General features: G+C 38.3%; 1 protein-coding gene across 1 annotated transcript; it reads left to right on the plus strand.

The window, feature by feature from the left end:
• Positions 1 to 1,137: 1,137 nt before the first annotated feature.
• LOC139958628 (uncharacterized) lies at positions 1,138 to 18,267 on the plus strand. Its single transcript, XM_071955840.1, has 16 exons — positions 1,138 to 1,386; positions 4,499 to 4,569; positions 6,924 to 7,102; positions 7,802 to 7,919; positions 8,550 to 8,730; positions 9,159 to 9,351; positions 9,799 to 9,967; positions 10,749 to 10,929; positions 11,803 to 11,887; positions 12,765 to 12,797; positions 13,742 to 13,996; positions 14,713 to 14,763; positions 15,312 to 15,467; positions 16,219 to 16,298; positions 16,918 to 17,092; positions 17,870 to 18,267. Exons 1-16 carry the CDS (start codon positions 1,295 to 1,297, stop codon positions 17,930 to 17,932), a joined length of 2,082 nt encoding a protein of 693 aa, XP_071811941.1. The 5' UTR covers positions 1,138 to 1,294; the 3' UTR covers positions 17,933 to 18,267.
• The last annotated feature ends 84 nt before the right edge of the window (positions 18,268 to 18,351 follow it).

Here is an 18,351-nt window from a genome sequence, read left to right on the forward strand (position 1 = left end):
TGACTGAGACAATATATTAAAAAAAAGGAAGTCACTATTGTAGGTCAATTTAGTTGTATATTCCGACAATATTGGCCCCGAATATGCTAGATTTTCAAATAGGGTCACCTGTGGTAAAAAATTCTTAGGCTGTTTTTATTACAACCTTCATGGAAATTTTCCTCACTGGTCGGACATTCATGTCATCTTGTGTGTTCCTTAAAAATGTCTGAAAACAATTTAGAGAGTAAAGACCTCCATGAAAGTACTTTTGAAGTCTTCTAGCAATCAAAGCGTGCTATAATTTGGGGCCTATACTGACTACCTTTAACCTTTCAGGCACTAAAACAATACTCTAATTGTGGTATATACCTTCAGTTAGGAGTTGGTGCATACTGTAGTGTGTGTACTGTATATGAACAGTATATGTGTGTAATTTATGCGTGTTAGAGGTATATGGTTTCCTTATGGTCCACTCAGTACTACCGTGTACAAGACATTACTGGTTCCTATGGCAGTCTTTGTCTTCTCCCCGGCCCATATCTTACCCGTACTGCACATGGCCACACAGCCGCGCCAGGTCGGGCCAGTCGTACACCTCGGTCAGCCTTCTCCTGAACCCGCCCCCACCCCTCTGCGTGTCACACACACCGCAATACATATACCCTATCGAGGAAATAGGAAATTAATGCCCCTATATCGCAGATGTTAAGATCATTTTTATCATCAACCCTAGTTAGAAAAAAAAATCATCAGATTTCTAGAGATATACTAACAAAAATATATAATTTGTCATTTCTTACTTGGGTAGTGAAAACGATATATGGAGCCCACAGCTTTAATTTAGTAATTGATAGTTTACGGAAAACAATAAATGTGTACGATATTCTGCCTTTTTATATGAACATCGGGTGATTCTTTACCTCTGTGTTTTTACAAAGGGCTGCCATGTTTCAATAAACATATTTTAATTGAACTTATAAAACACAGCTTATAACATTAATACAAAAGTCAGCATGCATCATTCCAAGTTTGACGTGAGACTCAAAAGAAAAATAATGAGGTCGCACTTCAAATTTTGTCTTCTTTAATTGTTGGTTCGCGCCAGCTCGTTGAATCTCATGCGTACAATTATGTACATGTCCTTGCTGCTCTTTCGTTTTCACCCACACAATACAAATGGAAAGCTTGTAACATTACACGACAAATGCTAGGCTACTGTCTTTATGGCTATGCAAAGTAGTCCATGTAAATAACATTAGGCCAACAAGTAGTGTATATCGATGCTTTCCTGAAGTAGTACAAAGGCTGCCCAATGGTTTCCAAAATTACAAAAATCTTTCGTTTTATTTCCACCGACGATCATCAGGAAGTTGTTAGGTCGGCAAGAAAGCGAAAAAATTCAAGGTAAGTTGTTGTGGTAGTTTTCTCACTGGTTGGAAGGTTCATGTCATGTGGTCTTTATAGAGTTTGGTATATCCTAACGTATAATTTATGCGTGACAATGTTGAGCCTAACCACAAACGCTACAACTGGAACCGAGCAGCAAATAGTAGCAGAATTGCAACACAGAGGGGACAGTATACATTCATAGACTTCTTTACAGTGCCTTTGAGTCATTTTGGACACATTCCGATGTACAATATAGGTCCAACTTGTCTCAAAATTGTTGCATTGCCCAAATAGTGCTCGCTCAAATTGAAAACCACCAATTTTGTTTCAAAGTGGCTATTTTTATGAAAGGAGAACTATTTTTTACGACCAGGAGTAACAATAATTTCCGGTTAGGGTTAGTGTTAGGGTTTGGATTGGGGTTTAGGGTTAAAGTTAGGGTTAGGGTTACCCCTACTACATGCGCAGTTGCTTTATTTACTTTACTGCGCTTGAATTCGCCTTTGTCGTAAGAATAGTTTATAAATAATTGTTACGACTAGTCGTAAGAATAGCCACGGCCATTTTGTTTAGGGCCTATGGAGTTATGGTACAAGCTAGACCTAACAATGCACCAACCATAGCCTACTTTCATTCCTGAACTACAATAAAAACGAAAAACAAATGACATCCATTGCAATGGGAAATGAAGTGACATTACATTTACACCAGGCCTAATTAGGGTAGGCCTACTAGAGTCTGGCATAGCGTAGCTTAACCTCAATGTTAGGCTAAGCCTAGCCTACAGTACTGTATTCATGGTTCTGTTGAACTTGTACTTTAGACTGAAATTAAAAATTCAGACTAAAAATTGTAAAAATACAAAGAGAGGAATTGTTTCCAGCCTCTTTGTTTTCATTTTCAGTACAATTATGCCTGCTTATTAATTAATTTCCATGTTTCAAACAGTTTCTTGATGACCAGTCTATATTAATTATGATACAAAACTAGCCTACTATGTTCTTTTTAGTATTTTGCATGGAAAAAAGCAAATAACAGAGACAAAACTTCCAACACATTTGTAGAACCATGAGACAGACGAAATTTTACCACACAGAAAGTTACAATATGCACTGCAAGAAATTGTTGATCATTTATAATTGCACTTGAGGGAGGAAGATGTTTGAGTGATAGAAACCCTGAAACATTCTGTAAAAGTAGCCATCGTCCTCAGGCTTCAAAATTCAGGCTATGTACTGGTGACAAGCCGGTGGATTTTGCTGTTTGCCAGTAGAAAAAGAAAAGCACTTGTATATTACTGCCATTGGACATCAAGAACCAAAAGCACATTACTGTATGGGGGTAAACTGGCATAATTTCTGTACCTACCATCAGCCCAATCCTACGGCTTTCTATCAGCTAACATTGTTAGGCTGTGCACTTTAAAATACTGTACAGTAACTAATGTGAGCTTTAATTCAGGAAAATGCCAGTAAGAACTAGCGTTGTTCAGGATCCCGGTAGTCAAGTGCATCCCGGTATCCCGATCCCGGTATTGACTAATCCCGATCACAGTGCAATGTGTAACTACTACTGGTATTGGGAAAACAACCGGTTCTTACATTTGTTTCGGTATCATTCCCGGGAATCCTGGACATAATAAAAATATCTACGTGTTACTATTTGAAATAAAGAAAAGAAAACACGTTTATTTCTGGTTTCTGTGTTCTTAGTTTGAATAATATATGATCAATTTACGTACTGGCCTAGACCTATACATTAACGATTCAACTTTTCACATAGTAATTTGGACCTAGGCTACACCAAATATCGAACGTAACTTGCGCTCAGCATGTTACGGGACCTCAAAGTTATTCTGAAATTTTCGTTATTTATTCTTCCTCCAAACTATGATTGTGAAGGTTCCCATGTACAAAATCTTAACTGCATTTCACCTCATTTTGTTATAATAATAGTAACGATTTAATAAATTTTGAGCCAAAACCGCAGGAAGTATATCCAGTTAAATCCATCTTCGCACGGGACTGTATATTATTATAGCCTAGGGAACAGGACTGGTATATACACAGTGCAGCAGCAGTACGGTACTTGAGATTTGATGCTGTAATGAAATGGATTTGTTTATTAATGCGAGGGGTTCCACGATGTCATTTATAGTTATCTTTCGCTACTTTTTTAATTTTTAAGAACTTTTGTACGAAAGATTGATATTGTATGTTTTGAAAGTATATTTTCTGGAGTAAACAACAGCCTATTAACGATATAAATAAATCTGTATTATTCATATGTATGTAGTTTATAATCCCATATTTACGTAGCCCCTATGTTACATTCTTATTGTCTGAAGTTCCAAACACGTGGTGACTTGTTGATAGTTAAAAACTTTTCATTGTGAAGTTTTGAATATGAAGGGGTTGCCCTATTCCAATATCATGGAATAGTGGGGAACTCCCAATTTCTGTTTATGTATGGATTACAAGTTTAATCAACGTGCGAACGTGTTAATCTAATATCGTACGTCGAGTATGAATGAAGGATGGTGTGGGTTGCTTTTTTCCAAGGTTTGTGCTTTTCTTTTTGGAAGTGTATGTCAAAAAACAAAGGCCCTAATATAGCGTGTTTATTTTAATTTTTAATTTTTTTATAACCGTGCATGTAAGAGTATGTACATACCCTAGGTTATGCATATTGAATGTATGACATTGACAGTCTCGTAACTAGGTACCTTGAACCATAGATGAAAGTCGAGGAAAATACCAGTTGTAGTTACGATACCGGGATTCATGTTGCAACACTACTGGTTGTGTGAAATCCGACTACCGCACAACACCAGTGAGAACTTGTTGTTTTTAAAGCAAGGTTTGTATCGTGCAATAGTACGGATCTAGTGATACCGCCATAGGTACTTGCCGCCATACCTTTCCGTCATAGGTTTCGATCCTTTCTGCCATGGCGGAAAGGCTCGAAACCTATGGCAGAAAGGTACATATTAGGAATGGATTTTACAATTTTTACAATTTCACAATTGACCTCTGACCCCATGCAAATCATGTAAACAACACAACACCAAGAGAAAGAGATGCCATCGTCGGCGATGATCTCATATATTCTGTTTTTTCGTCTTTAGATCTCTGGAGGATGTAGCTGAAGACACTTTGGTGACGCCTCAAGTCAAGAGGGTACGCTTCTCTCAGACTGGTGAGTTAAACTTTCATGATCCGAGGTTGAATTTTCAGTTTGCGACAGTCACAGTAGGAATTTGGAAGAAGCTAGACTTTCCGTCCATGGTTTCTGTAATAATCATTTGTGGTTGGAATATGACTCTTCATCATTATTTAAAACTAATCAAAATGTAGTACACATATCTGCATTCAAGTTTCTGTGGGTGGGAGGGGGGTGTTGGGGGATCAACAGACGTTATTGTCTGAAGTGAACAAACAAGTGGTTTTAAGTTCAACCCTGAACAAGTCGATCTTCTACAAAGGATGCTGTTCTAAAAGTAGTATATCATATTCCTCGGACCCTTTTTACATAAAAAGGCAAATTAATTTGTGTGCCTCAATCCGTGTGTCTGTCATTATGTCTCGGGCAGTACAGTAAGTCAAGATGGGCAAGTCCAGTTGCATCTTTGGCAGTCCTCTCGCATCGTTTGCGCGATGTGACGACATCCATCACGTAACGTGAGGAATTCCTATAAGTCTACTAGTCCGTTACAGTCGACAAATGTAACTCTTTATTTTTTTGAAGGCTAGTTGAAGGCTAGTTGAAGGCTGTTGAGATTTGACAATCTCTTTCTCATCTTTTTCCATCTTAAAAAGTTGAGGTTACTCTAATTTCCCCCCAAATTTAAGTTAACTGTCCTTTTGTTTATAAATCCAACCACAAGAAGACATTGTAGTTGTTTTATCGTCTCAAGTATGTTGCTTGGTTCTCTCTGGACTTTGGACTCCCTCCCACCTAGTTTATAAAATCCCATTTGGCTCTTCCAGTTAATCATCAACTTAACTTGTACAGTATACTGTATATACATGATGAGTGTGTAATATTTATCAGATGCCAAATTGCGATCATTTGTCACTCTCATAGTTTTACAAGGGTCCGCAGATATGAAACAAAACTTGCGCCGTTAAATGCTTTCAGCATGGACAAATTTTAGTGTTCAAAGCTATTGTTTTGTGTTGAATTGGCTATTTTGTCTCTCATAAAAGGCGATTGTTCCTGTGTACAAACCTGCTATGCATCTTTGCACTTGTTCATGTATAGAAATGTTATCAATTCACATAGTATTTTCTCAATGTGATATTGCATAAAAAATTTCCCCGCTCTGTGTTCTATGTCATGTAAATGGTATAAACAGAAAACTAATAACTAAGAAATACCTTTGATCTCTTGCGACCGTTTAAATGTGACGTTATAAAAGTTTTAATGTATCAGAATGTATTTATCTTGTTTGTACTGATGGAATGATAACGACATAAATACAGTAATATTACCAAATAACAGTATTGTGACACGGAGTCTAATAAGACTACACAGAATAAGAGACAGGTCATTGTAGGTCAGGTTTGTCTTTTGGTACATAAACCATCAGTTGTTTGAAAACAATGTCATGTGCACTACTGTCATTCTTTACAGCCTCCTCCTCCTCCTCCTCCTCCTCCTCCTCCTCCTCCTCCTCCTCCTCCTCCTCCTCCTCCTCCTCCTCCTCCTCCTCCTCCTCCTCCTCCTCCTCCTCCTCCTCCTCCTCCTCCTCCTCCTCCTCCTCCTCCTCCTCCTCCTCCTCCTCCTCCTCCTCCTCCTCCTCCTCCTCCTCCTCCTCCTCCTCCTCCTCCTCCTCCTCCTCCTCCTCCTCCTCCCAGTTTATTTTGGCAAAGTTTATCCTAGTTGATATTAAAAATTGAACATCGATGCAGTCCATAAACTATATATATCTTTGTACGGTAGTTTTATTTCACAGCTCACTTGACTTGTAGTGACTCCTTACAGGAGACCGAGTACTCGCATTTCTTAGCAGTGTTTCCCCTGGTATTCATTTTGTGAGGTGGCCGCCTCTCTGTTTTCTGCAACAGCCTCGCCAAAAAAAACCCAACATCGCCTCCTCACTGTTTAAGGAAGGAGTAAAAAATTTAACGATCGCAATCCTCATTTTTTAGCCCATACCCATCATCTGACATTGGAACATGGGCTGTAAAACACTCAATCATAGCAACAAAGAAAAGTTCTTATACCTATTTAACGTAGCATTTATTTAATATTTATTTTTCATGATGATTATGAGGTATATTCACACCCTCCCTCCAGGCTCCAGTTACTCCCTCGCACGCAAAATTCTCAGGGGAGACCCTGTTCTGGCATACAGTAGTTGCCTGTACTAGTCGTACTGTGACGGATTTGTAATTGCACTCTCCTGGTCTGGCATTTTGGAAGTCTAGTTTCCTATTCCATAGTTATCTGAGTTTCCTTTAAGTTATCTCTGTACCTCCTGTAATGATGTTCCTATGTATTGACTATGTATGTTACATAATCCCCACTTTGCTCATCTCTCCCGACAGAAGTTGCGGTGTCGAGGAGAGAAGAACCGGGAGAGAGCCTCACTTCTATAAACAGGATCGCCAGCTGGGTGAAGATGAAGGCCAATAGCTTCAGTCACAACTTCTTTTCACGACCAATCTCAAATGGTACGGATTCGGAACATGGCCCTGAGGACCATGACGAGGAAGATGAGAGACAGGTAGGCTTCTTTTCGGCGTGAGGCAGGGTCATAGTACAGGTTTGAATGGAGCAATATAAGTAATGGAGATCCCAGTTGCTTTACTCATGTGGGATTGTTCTCCAAAGTCCAACCTCCCATAGTCCCTTTCCCAGTGCAAGCTCCCATATCCCCTCCCCAGCCCAACCTCCCACCTTCCCTCCCCCAGTCCAACCTAACTTTGCTTAGTCCTACACTGCATCCCATTTCCCCTCCCCAGTCCAACCTCCCATCTCTCCTCCACAGTCCAACATCCAATTTCTCATGGCCACCCCACCTCTCTAGCCTTTGTGTGACTGGTGCCACATTCCTCTTCTGGTCCGATCTCGGTTTCCGACATGGTACGCAATTTCTTGTTTCCACCATGGTGGGAAATTTTTTGTCAAGTTGTGCCAAGGTTTAAACCACCATTTCCTCATATGCCACATTATTCATTTTGACTTTTCTAGACCAGCCTGATACTGTATTAATGTAGTCGGGGAGAGTCATATAAGAAAGTCAAGTTATCAGAGCTGCCAACATTTTATCACTCTGCTATAATTGTTTTGCTTATTGGTATGATTAGTTACCTTACGTTATTAGTTTTGTTACTTATTTATTTTAATGAACATTTTGCCACTTTCAATATTTATAATTTTTTTACATTATTTGTTCCGTTTCCGATCAATTTTGGATCCGCAGCTTCCTAACAATCGTCATGTCAACAGCGCCGTACAGGTCAATTCCGATCACCCTAGGAATGCTCCAACTCACCAAATCAACAATACCTCTGTAGCAACTCGGCAATCGCAGAAACAAGGTATGGTTTTAACAGACATTTCCAAATCCCTCTTGTCCAATCCTATCCATCAAATACCCTCTGGTCCAATTCTCTCCATCGCCGCAGGTATCTGAGGGCGTACTGTGTGCCGTATTCCTGTACTCGCAGCTCTAGATACTCTCTGAGCAGAAAGTTAACGACCGCCGCGCTTAGTTTGTTACGTATCATGTCACACGAGAGGTTTTTAGACCTCTGAAAACTCTGTCGTGTCCTGTAAACAAACATCAACATTTGATTGGAGGATTGCAACAACCTTCACTTATCTAGCCTGCCTATTTTGCATATGATAATAAGAATTGAAGCAGAACGTTTCCTCCTGTCATCCATATGGAAAGACACCGTAAGTGTCCAATTCTGGGATGGATAAAATATTCTACAGTAATATATTTAAAAATAGCACTAATCGTTAGCGTGAATCTTGATACGACTAACCTGTGGTGGTCGATATGACGGACAAACGACAAAAGAATTTCTCAAAAGAGTAGGGTCGATTTCCTGGTAAAGGCGAAAACAAGATTATTTGTACAATTTATGCTAAGACACATATAAGGAGCCTGAAAACATATCTGGAGATGGAAGCATCATTAAGATCTGTCATTTTTTGCTCAGACTCATTCACTTATCCAAACCTGCCTTCCTCGAGAGAATTTGCGAGGAGACCGCTTCACAGCCGTCGGCCACCGGATAAAATTCGACAGCCACCATCGAGAGACAGGCATCACCACGACCACATCCAGGCGGCTTCGCCAGTTCTTCCTGTTATAAGAAATAGAGTCGAAAACTGGCACAGGTATGTTAGACTACTCAACTCTCACATTCAGCCCCCACCCCCCCTCCCCATATGGTAAGCACTGTCTCATGATTTCAACTGCATATGTCATCAAATCTTGTTTTAGAGTCAGTTCGGCTGAGACGAAACAACAGTTACACTTACTGCCTAGCACACCTCAAAAGAAATTAATGGAGGAATCACTTTTCTGTGACTTATATTCAAATACCATTGTTCTAATTGGAATAAAAAGATATGATAACTGGATGTTTTGTTTTTTTGTTGTTTTTGTTGTTATTATCAGGTCAGATGTAGTAAGGTCACATGTAGTCACTAGAGGAATCACTTTTCTATGACTTATATTCAAATATCATTGTTCTAATTGAAATACAAAAGATATGATTACTGGATATTTTGGTTGATTTTGTTGTTTTTGTTGTTATTTTCAGGTCACATGTAGTAAGGCCAGAAAGCTCCATGACTCAGAAAGAACAGCCAAGGTCAACGTCGTCCTCTCTAGCAACTCACGGATCGACCATTCATGACCGGTTATTTCCAGTGGTTCGAATTAAGCCTTCTCCTAGCCAAAACACAAGCCTTAGGTACTCTACTACTTCCAATCGAAAATCAACAATTCAGGAGGTAAATGTTTATCTTTTCCCTCATGTTTTTGGAATTCCTTCTTCTTTTTTGTCGTACTTGGCTTGCCATAAGAGTCCAGAGCCTTAATGTCATCACAAATTACAACAATTTGGAGTCATTAATGTCATCTTCAGAAGTGATTTTAATACCGAACTTATCAGTGGATTTCATGCTTTCTAGGAAATAAGTTATCTTTTTGCAACGTTGAATATTTTTGTTAATATTTTATTTATCATTATTTATGTGTACATACTAAATCTCTTTGTCATGCAAATCTGCTACTTGTCTACTTTGTGCAATTTATTTATTTATTTATCTGCATCCTACTATTTTGCCATTTCGGATGATGCCTTGATGTGCAGTACACATACTTACGAAGTTTCTTTTTGAGCGTTACGTCCGTACGAATTCATGAGATATCTCGCCTTTCCGTTGATTTACTTTCAGTGCGTCCGCCTCGATGACAGACAGAAGTACCAAGAGCTATTACAGCAACTTAGCAGTTCGAAGAACCGGCCTATAGGGAACAACACGCTAACAGAATCCTTCTTAATGAATAGGACAGCCTTAAACAGAACCTCTGAAGTCAAGGTTACAAAACCACCAGAACAAATTGGTGAGAAATGAATTTTGTTATCTTTTTTATCTCTTGTGTGATTATTGATGGCATGTCAGGGTCTTTATTGAAGAGACCAAGAAGTGAAGCAGACTGTAGCCAATCTTGCAGTGAAATGCCAAGTCTGTCGGCCCAAACAAAGTGCATTGTGTGATTAGGTAATTCCCCCTCCCCCCCCCCCCCCATCTGACATATAATAAAGTTGACCCAAAATGAAATAATTCACCTTGCCAAGTGAGTCAGTCCAAAATGCATAGTGTTCAAAAGGGAATTCTCCCTGCCAAATAAATAGGTAGGTCCAAAATGCACTGGATAGTGTTCATAAGATAATTTCCCCCCGCCAAATAAATGAGTAGGTCCAAAATGCATTGTCCATAACGTAATGCGCTTTTAGTATGTCGCATCTATGTCACTAGTATATAATGAATTACAATTATATTTGCATTTTCATATCAAATGTCAGGAATTAGTCCAGCCTATGGTGGGCTTTCTGTAGCAGATCATGGTGAATTGACCTATACCTTAAATTAAATTGACATTTACCAATTGAAAATTGCACACATGTAAAGTTCAAATTGGTACATGTCCGTTAAAACTGGTATGAGGCAATTTATATGGACATATACCAATTTTAATGGACAAATATACCAATTTAAATTGAAGATTGCCCCGCCCTAGGGGCTAAAATATTTATCGTTAATATATATAGTTTTAACGTACTCTTCACTATTTCCTTGTTTCTAAATAAGCCATGTCTTCTTCTCATCATCTTTGCGTTCAGATAAAAGAGCCGCATCCCCAATCTGTTTCGACTTAACAAACAGCAGGTCGCCCTCTGTCAGTAGGTCACAAACCCCGGTCAGGAGCAGACCGATGAGTCCGCAGACAACCAGCAAGGTCAACGCCGTCAAGGATGGGCTTGTCTCGAGTCCATGTGTAGAATTAGCATGGGTCGAGGAAATGTAAGTTTCCCTATTATAAGTGGAGTATGTTTGCTGTGATTTCATGTCTCTAATCCATGTGTAGACTTAGCATGGGTCGAGGAAATGTAAGTTTCCCTATTATATGTGGAGTATGTTTACTGTGATTTCATGTCTCTAGTCCATGTGTACACTGAGCATGGGTCGAGGAAATGTAAATTTCCCTATTATATGTGGAGTATGTTTACTGTGATTTCATGTCTCTAGTCCATGTGTACACTGAGCATGGGTCGAGGAAATGTAAATTTCCCTATTATAAGTGGAGTATGTTTGCTGTGATTTCATGTCTCTAATCCATGTGTAGACTTAGCATGGGTCGAGGAAATGTAAGTTTCCCTATTATAAGTGGAGTATGTTTGCTGTGATTTCATGTCTCTAGTCCATGTGTACACTGAGCATGGGTCGAGGAAATGTAAATTTCCCTATTATAAGTGGAGTATGTTTGCTGTGATTTCATGTCTCTAGTCCATGTGTACACTGAGCATGGGTCGAGGAAATGTAAATTTCCCTATTATAAGTGGAGTATGTTTGCTGTGATTTCATGTCTCTAATCCATGTGTAGACTTAGCATGGGTCGAGGAAATGTAAGTTTCCCTATTATATGTGGAGTATGTTTACTGTGATTTCATGTCTCTAGTCCATGTGTACACTGAGCATGGGTCGAGGAAATGTAAATTTCTCTATTACAAGTGGAGTACGTTTGCTGTGATTTCATGTCTCTAGTCCATGTGTAGATTTAGCATGGGTCAAGGAAAGGTAAGTTTCCATGTTATAAGTGGAGTATGCTTGCTGTGATTTCATGTTTCTAGCCATCCTTTTGAGCAATGTTGCCCCCCTTTTGTTTTCATTTTTTAGGAAAGAACGATTCGAATCGTCCGTGAGGATATCGAGAAGAAAGGCCGAGGAACAGAATGAAGCGTACAAACTCATCTTAAAGAAGGTGAGGTCTCCGTCAAACTATGATTTGTTAGTGCACCCATATTGACTGAATGCTCGCAAATACACGTTAGAGAAAAATGGTACGGTGTCCATGGATGACAATGGTTTAGTGTGACCACAGGTTGTAATGCGTAGAAATGCACATATTAACAGGGTTAAGTGGCTGTAGATTACGTGGATAGAATGCAAATAAACGTGTGTCAGGTCAGGTAATAAGGGCTCTAGGGGTCAGCATTTTATAGTTTAGCCATTGATCTGTAACCATACAAATGCATGTTTTGATGGAGTAAAGAGTCTGTAGAGGGCTGGCTCTCTTTGATTCCAAGATGTGAGGAACGACAACCAAGGGAAACCTGTTAAGGGAGTCGTAAAGTCGTATCAGTTTATCTTTGCTGTCAAAGAATACAATGCTGTTTGGATTTATAAAAATTTTTAAACATTGTACATATATTGTTGTAGGACCTGACAAGTTTGGAGTAGTTCTATCCTAAATATTGTCACCTCCCAAACCCGTTGGGAGTGATAAAGCTTAATATCAGGATATCTTTGCCATCACAGTTAGATCTCTGTTTGGTTTTAGGCGTTGATTTTAAAACGTTGTATTTATGTTGTAGGATCTGACAAGTGTTGGGTAGTTCGTGTTGTAAATATTTGGCCCCAAACACCTCATAAATATTCATCATTGATACCAAAAAGTAATCTTGAAAAGTCTTTGCCGTTTTATTTGCCTTTTTATTTATATTTCGAAATCAGTGCATATTTTGGAGAGTTTTTTTATTGGGTAGTGCTGGAAATATAGCAAATTGAAAATGTGGCTACAAGTAATAATTTTGTTGCTTTTTGGAGAAAACTTGTATTTTCCTTTTTATTCTTTACAGAAAGAACTAGAAAGACAAAAAGCCGAGGAGAAGGTGAGAATTATTTATCTTCGACAATGTAGAATACATTGGACATTTATTGTAACTCAAAGAGAACCTTTAATTAGCTGTTCATTCATACTTAGTAAAGATTCCTAAATCCTATTGGTCCATTCAGGTCAGCTGACCGTGGCTAATCCTGTGAGTAACGCACGGTAAAATTACGGGGCATCACTTTAATAAATCTTTGGTTATTTGTAACCAAAAATGTTTTGTTTTATGATTTTTCCCCCACACAAATGGTAGTGTATGAATGAACGGGGTTAATCAACGGTCTAGCGTGCGTTACTCACATGATTAATGCACTCCGGGTGTTAATGCTATCGCTGGATGCACTCGGGCTCCGCCCTCGTGCATCGCTTGCATTATCCCCCGATCGTGCATTAATCCTGTGAGTAACGCACGCTAGACCGTTGATTAACCCCTTATTTAACTACTGCCCAAGAAAAGCCCCTACTGTAGACTGTCTATTGATTGGACCTAATAGATCATATTGAGTATAGCTATACAGAAAATGATGTTACCTATCCTACATGGTATTTATTCATGACATTTATCATCGTCGTCCAAAATCTTAATTTAGTATAGATAGACCAAGAAGGATGTTATCTATCCCGCATGGTATGAATTCATAACATAGTTTAACACAATAACCACTGCACGGTCTGTAGAGATAATCCTTGATTATTTGATTATTGAGTCATTCTAGTTGAGCAAGATTTTGTAGCTTTGGACACTGTGTTTATCAGTACCCAATGGACTGAGTGGAGAGAGTTATGTAGAGGTAGATAGGTTGGGTCGAATGGAGAGGAGGATTGATTAATTAATCTGATTTTTTAATTAATGGATCTATTCTGATAATGATTGATTGATTTAATGAAGTATTCAGGTTTATCTACGTGCATTTTACAATTAATCATGATGACCCTGATCTACAGGCAAAGGCTTTAATAGAGAAAGAAATATCCATCCACGATGTCGAGAAAGAGTTTCCTCTCTTGGAACCCGATTTGGAACCAGAGGAGGTCGAAGAAGAAGAGGCTTTGGTAGAACTGACTCCCGAGATGGAAGACGAGATTGACAGAGCCCTCCATCCGAATCCACCTGGTCAGGAACTGGTCAGAGGGTATAAGATCCAGCTGACCAGAGGGGACATCCAAACGTTGAAAGGTCTCAACTGGTTAAACGATGAGGTAAGGAGCAAAGAAAAAGCCCTCTCCCATCCCCCCCCCTCCCCCTCAGCCATAAAAGATATTGGAATAAATTGAATGCATGGATATTTATATTGTTAATGATGTAAGTCTTTGAGAACATTGGACTGTTTCTCGCAGGACACTTTAAGCAATTGTATCAAGTTTGTCCCACCAGAAGTTCGTTCTGATGCAAGGACAATGCTTCGAGGACAGGAAGAACTTGATACTAATACCTGATACTGACTTGGTACTTATACTCAATAGTAACATTTGATGACAACATTTGATTCGGATACCTGATAATAGCAATCAATAAAAAAAATGTGATTTATAATACTTAATACTAACACCCGCTCATTGTACTTGATACTAACTTGGTACATAAACCCAATAGTAACACTTGGTACGGAAACCAATGACAACACTTGATACGGATACCTGATGATAACAATCGATAAGAAAACCCATATTAATAATACTTAATACTAACACCCGATCATGATACTTGATACTCATACATGATACAAACTTGGTACTTATACTCAATAGTAACACTTGATAAGGATACCTGATGATAACACTTGATGCATACCTGATAATAACAACCGATAAATAAAAACTGATTAATAATACTTAATACTAACACCTGATCATGATACTTGATACTCATACTTGATCGTAACACTTGACATTCAAGCTGTCTCTCCTTTTAACAGGTTGTCAACTTTTTCTTCAGTATGTTAGCAGAAAGAAGTGATAACAATGAGGTTAGTAGTTAATAATAAACGTTGCTTACAGCATTTTGATTTTATAATTTTGCTGTCACTTTCGTTATTGAGAAGGATTTTTTTTTTTCACATCTTGGTCATATCCTCAACGTGGGGACTGTTAACATCTGTAGTTGTAGAAAATCTCCAATTAGGACAAAGGAGTGTAAGGATGAGGAGAGGGGTGGTGATGCCTGTTTTTGTTTTCAATAAAATGTACTTGAAAAAATGGAAAATTCACGGGGGGAAAATTGGTGTAATGAACAATCTGCAATTTTTCTTACAGTAATAAATTATTCCGACTGTATCGAATGCAGATTTAGCAAGGCTAATCTTTGAAGAATTAGATGATTTCATGTTGTAGAGGGTTGCTTTTCAAAATTGTCATTTCAAAGTTCGATGAACTTCATCTTGAGTTCGGCCAATCACAGATCAGACCAATTCTCAGAGGCTCACCCCAGTTTTTGGAGGAATTTTAGGCACTGAACCGAAAGTGAGTAAATCTTGACTGATGTGACCATTTTATATATTTCTCATTTTGCTTGCAGAATCTGCCAAAAGTTCACACTTTCAACACATTCTTTTACCCAAAACTGATGAAAGATGGTTATTCCTCACTCCGTCGGTGGACGAAGAGAGTGGATGTATTTTCCAAGGACCTACTGTTGGTTCCTGTACATTTAGGTGTTCATTGGTGCTTAGCAGTAAGTCTATTTTTTATTTGTGGTGCGATCGTGGTGTGATTATTGTAAGGTTTTAAGGTGTTAGTAAGGTTGGTGCTTTGCAGTAAGTCTACTTTTTATATGTGGTATGTTCATATTGGATTATTGTGAGAAGTTATGGTGTTGGTAAGGTGTTCACTGGTGCTTAGCAGTAAGTCTACTTTTTATATGTGGTATGTTCATGGTGTGATTATTGTAGGAAGTTATGGTGTTAGTAAGCTGTTCATTGGTGCCAAGCAGGTAGTCAACTTTTTATATGGGGTATGATTGTGGTGTTATTATTGTAAGGTGTTATGGTGTAAGTAAGGTGTTCATTGGTGCTTAGCAGGAAGTTTACATTTGATGTATCACGATGGTGTTTTTGTAGTAAGGTGCCTATTGTTGCTTTGCTGTAAGTGTACATTTTGAACGTAAAACTATCACCATGGGGTCATTTTGGTAAGGTTCTGTCGGTGTTGCTAAGGTGTTCATTTTGTTAAAATTTTCAAGATAGCAAGTTGCTTTGGTGTTAGTAAGGTTTAAATTGTTGCTAAGCAGTAATTTTACATAACAAAGTTATCATAATCCAGTCGTAAATCAGGTGCTACACATTTGTACAACGCCAAGGAAACCTAAACTTCTATCAATAGTTATTTTCAGCAGTTGCCAAACACAATGTGTCAAGTTATTTTATGATGCATTACATTGAGAAAAAACAATGTGTGAACTCTTAAGAATGTCATTGTCTTTTCAGGTTATAGATTTTCGAAAGAAGCTAATTACTTACTACGACTCCATGAATGGCATTAATGACAAGTGTTTAAATGCCTTAAAGTAAGTCTTAACATCAGCTGTTTATTGATACAGTAGGCTAAGAGGCCTAACCAGGCAATTATTTAAAAACAAAAATATGTAAAGCTTTGTTTCTTTGTTTTATTTGTTTCTTACTCCACATGTACTTTATATTCATTTTTAAGTTGTTTGAAGAGAAATTCTGCTTAGACTCAAAAGAATTCCATGCTGGCCTACTTATTGTTCATGAATGGTCAAATGAACAGAAGTCACAAAATAATCATAGTTAGATAAATGTTCAGTTACTAAGTATTTACTCAAAGTTGTAGACCACCAACTGGCTTTATCACATTATTGACAATTTATAGTTTTCTTCTCATAGCAGAGCATGCCATACTAGTGAGGACTCGTAGATTAAATTGCTTTGTGGTGGCATCCCACACTAGTCCCTTACTTAACTAGACGAATGCAACAGGTTTTCAAAAATTTCAATTCTACGATCCTTTCTGTCCTTTGGTTTACAAGTTGGCTGCATGTTTCTCGACTTCTTCTTCCTTCGTTAAAAATTAATCGGTTTCTCTTTTTGATCTTACCTAATTAAGACAATGCCTAACAAAGACAATGCCAGTTTAACGAATAATCTGTCTGTTTTTGACCTTAGGGAGTATTTGACGTCGGAGCACGAAGACAAGAAGAAGAGTCCGTACGACGTATCAGGATGGGAGCTAATCCACGCCAAAAACATTCCAGTGCAACTGAACGGCAGCGACTGTGGCGTCTTTGCCTGCAAGTTTGCAGAATATCTGACCAGAGATGCCCCCATCAACTTTTCTCAGGTAAACCTGAAACTATAATATATGTTACTACAGTAGGCTATGAGGCCTAACCATTATTAATAAAAAAAATTAAGAAAACAATTCTACATATTATTACAGTAGGCAACGAGGCCTAACCATTATTTATAAATACAATAAGAAAAACTTCTTGCAGGTGGCCAGAGATCGGACATCAGGTAGGACAGTCCAGCAAGACAATGCAACGTCCTCCATACGGGCGTGACGTTTCACTGGACTGATGTTTGTTCTGCATTTCTAACAAAAGGATTTGAAATACAAAATTAAAACCGTGTGTCGTATTTATTTATCCAATTCTACAGCTAAACATTTAAAATTATATATGGATATGTAGGTACCGATTTAGTTAGTCTGACTTATGATTTAATCTTTTTTGCATTTTTTTTTTTAAACTATTTTACTTTTTACATACTTCTGAATTTATTTTGGAATATATGCGTTCAGGTTTTATTTTATATATATATTTTTTTATGATTGTTTAGTACAGGTGTTTTCTATATTGTTGCTTTAGGTTTTTACATTTCATGCCTTATTGGTTCTATATATTTAATATGTAGGTTTTTGTTACTATTTGTTTTTAGGTTTTACATTTGTAAAGCGCATTGAGCAGCTTTGCTAATTATGAGCTATATAAATATTACTTATTATTTCCAGCGTTTCGGACAAGTTTTGATGCGTGGCTGATGACCTCTGGTCCATGTCATCTCGTCGGCATCCCATGGAGCCGTTTTTAGCATTTGCCTATTTTTCTTCTCACAGGAGGACATGCCCTATTTCAGAAGACGGATGGTATGGGAATTCCTTCACAAGACTTTGCTGTGAAAGCTTTAGATTCTCAAAGTGTGAGGGCAAAGATGCAGCTGAAACAACCTCTTTGGGAGAATTATCGGAATGGACGGAAGGAAGCAAAAGGTATTACTCGATGGAAGATGTCTTGGAATGGCATAAGGAACGCAGCGAAGTACAACACGGAAATATGTCGGAGACAAGTTTGTTAGGGTCATTCAAGAGGGTAAAGAACGGGTAACTCTTGTTACTCGGGGGGAATTGCCTGCCTCGAAATGACAGTCATTGAAATTCCACGTCACATGTTTAAAGGTAGCAGTATTAACAAGTAACTGAAAAAATTGTGGCATTACAATGCAAAAAACAATGCTCTGATTTTGAGAAGTCTAGATTATTATTGATCATCCATGAAATCTAAGAAGGGGTTATTGCAAACAAGTAATTTATGAAGGTGC

This window comes from Apostichopus japonicus, chromosome 18 (genome assembly GCF_037975245.1).
Source record: "Apostichopus japonicus isolate 1M-3 chromosome 18, ASM3797524v1, whole genome shotgun sequence".
Taxonomy (NCBI): Eukaryota; Metazoa; Echinodermata; class Holothuroidea; order Aspidochirotida; family Stichopodidae; genus Apostichopus; species Apostichopus japonicus.

Excerpts from the sequence above, each read along its gene's own strand:
- LOC139958628 (XM_071955840.1), top strand. The coding sequence starts at position 1,295 with ATGGTTTCCAAAATTACAAAAATCTTTCGTTTTATTTCCACCGACGAT. Across the intron at positions 7,920-8,549 it reads TCGGCAATCGCAGAAACAAG|ACTCATTCACTTATCCAAAC; the intron begins GTATGGTTTTAA and ends TTTTTTGCTCAG. Across the intron at positions 9,968-10,748 it reads AAAACCACCAGAACAAATTG|ATAAAAGAGCCGCATCCCCA; the intron begins GTGAGAAATGAA and ends CTTTGCGTTCAG.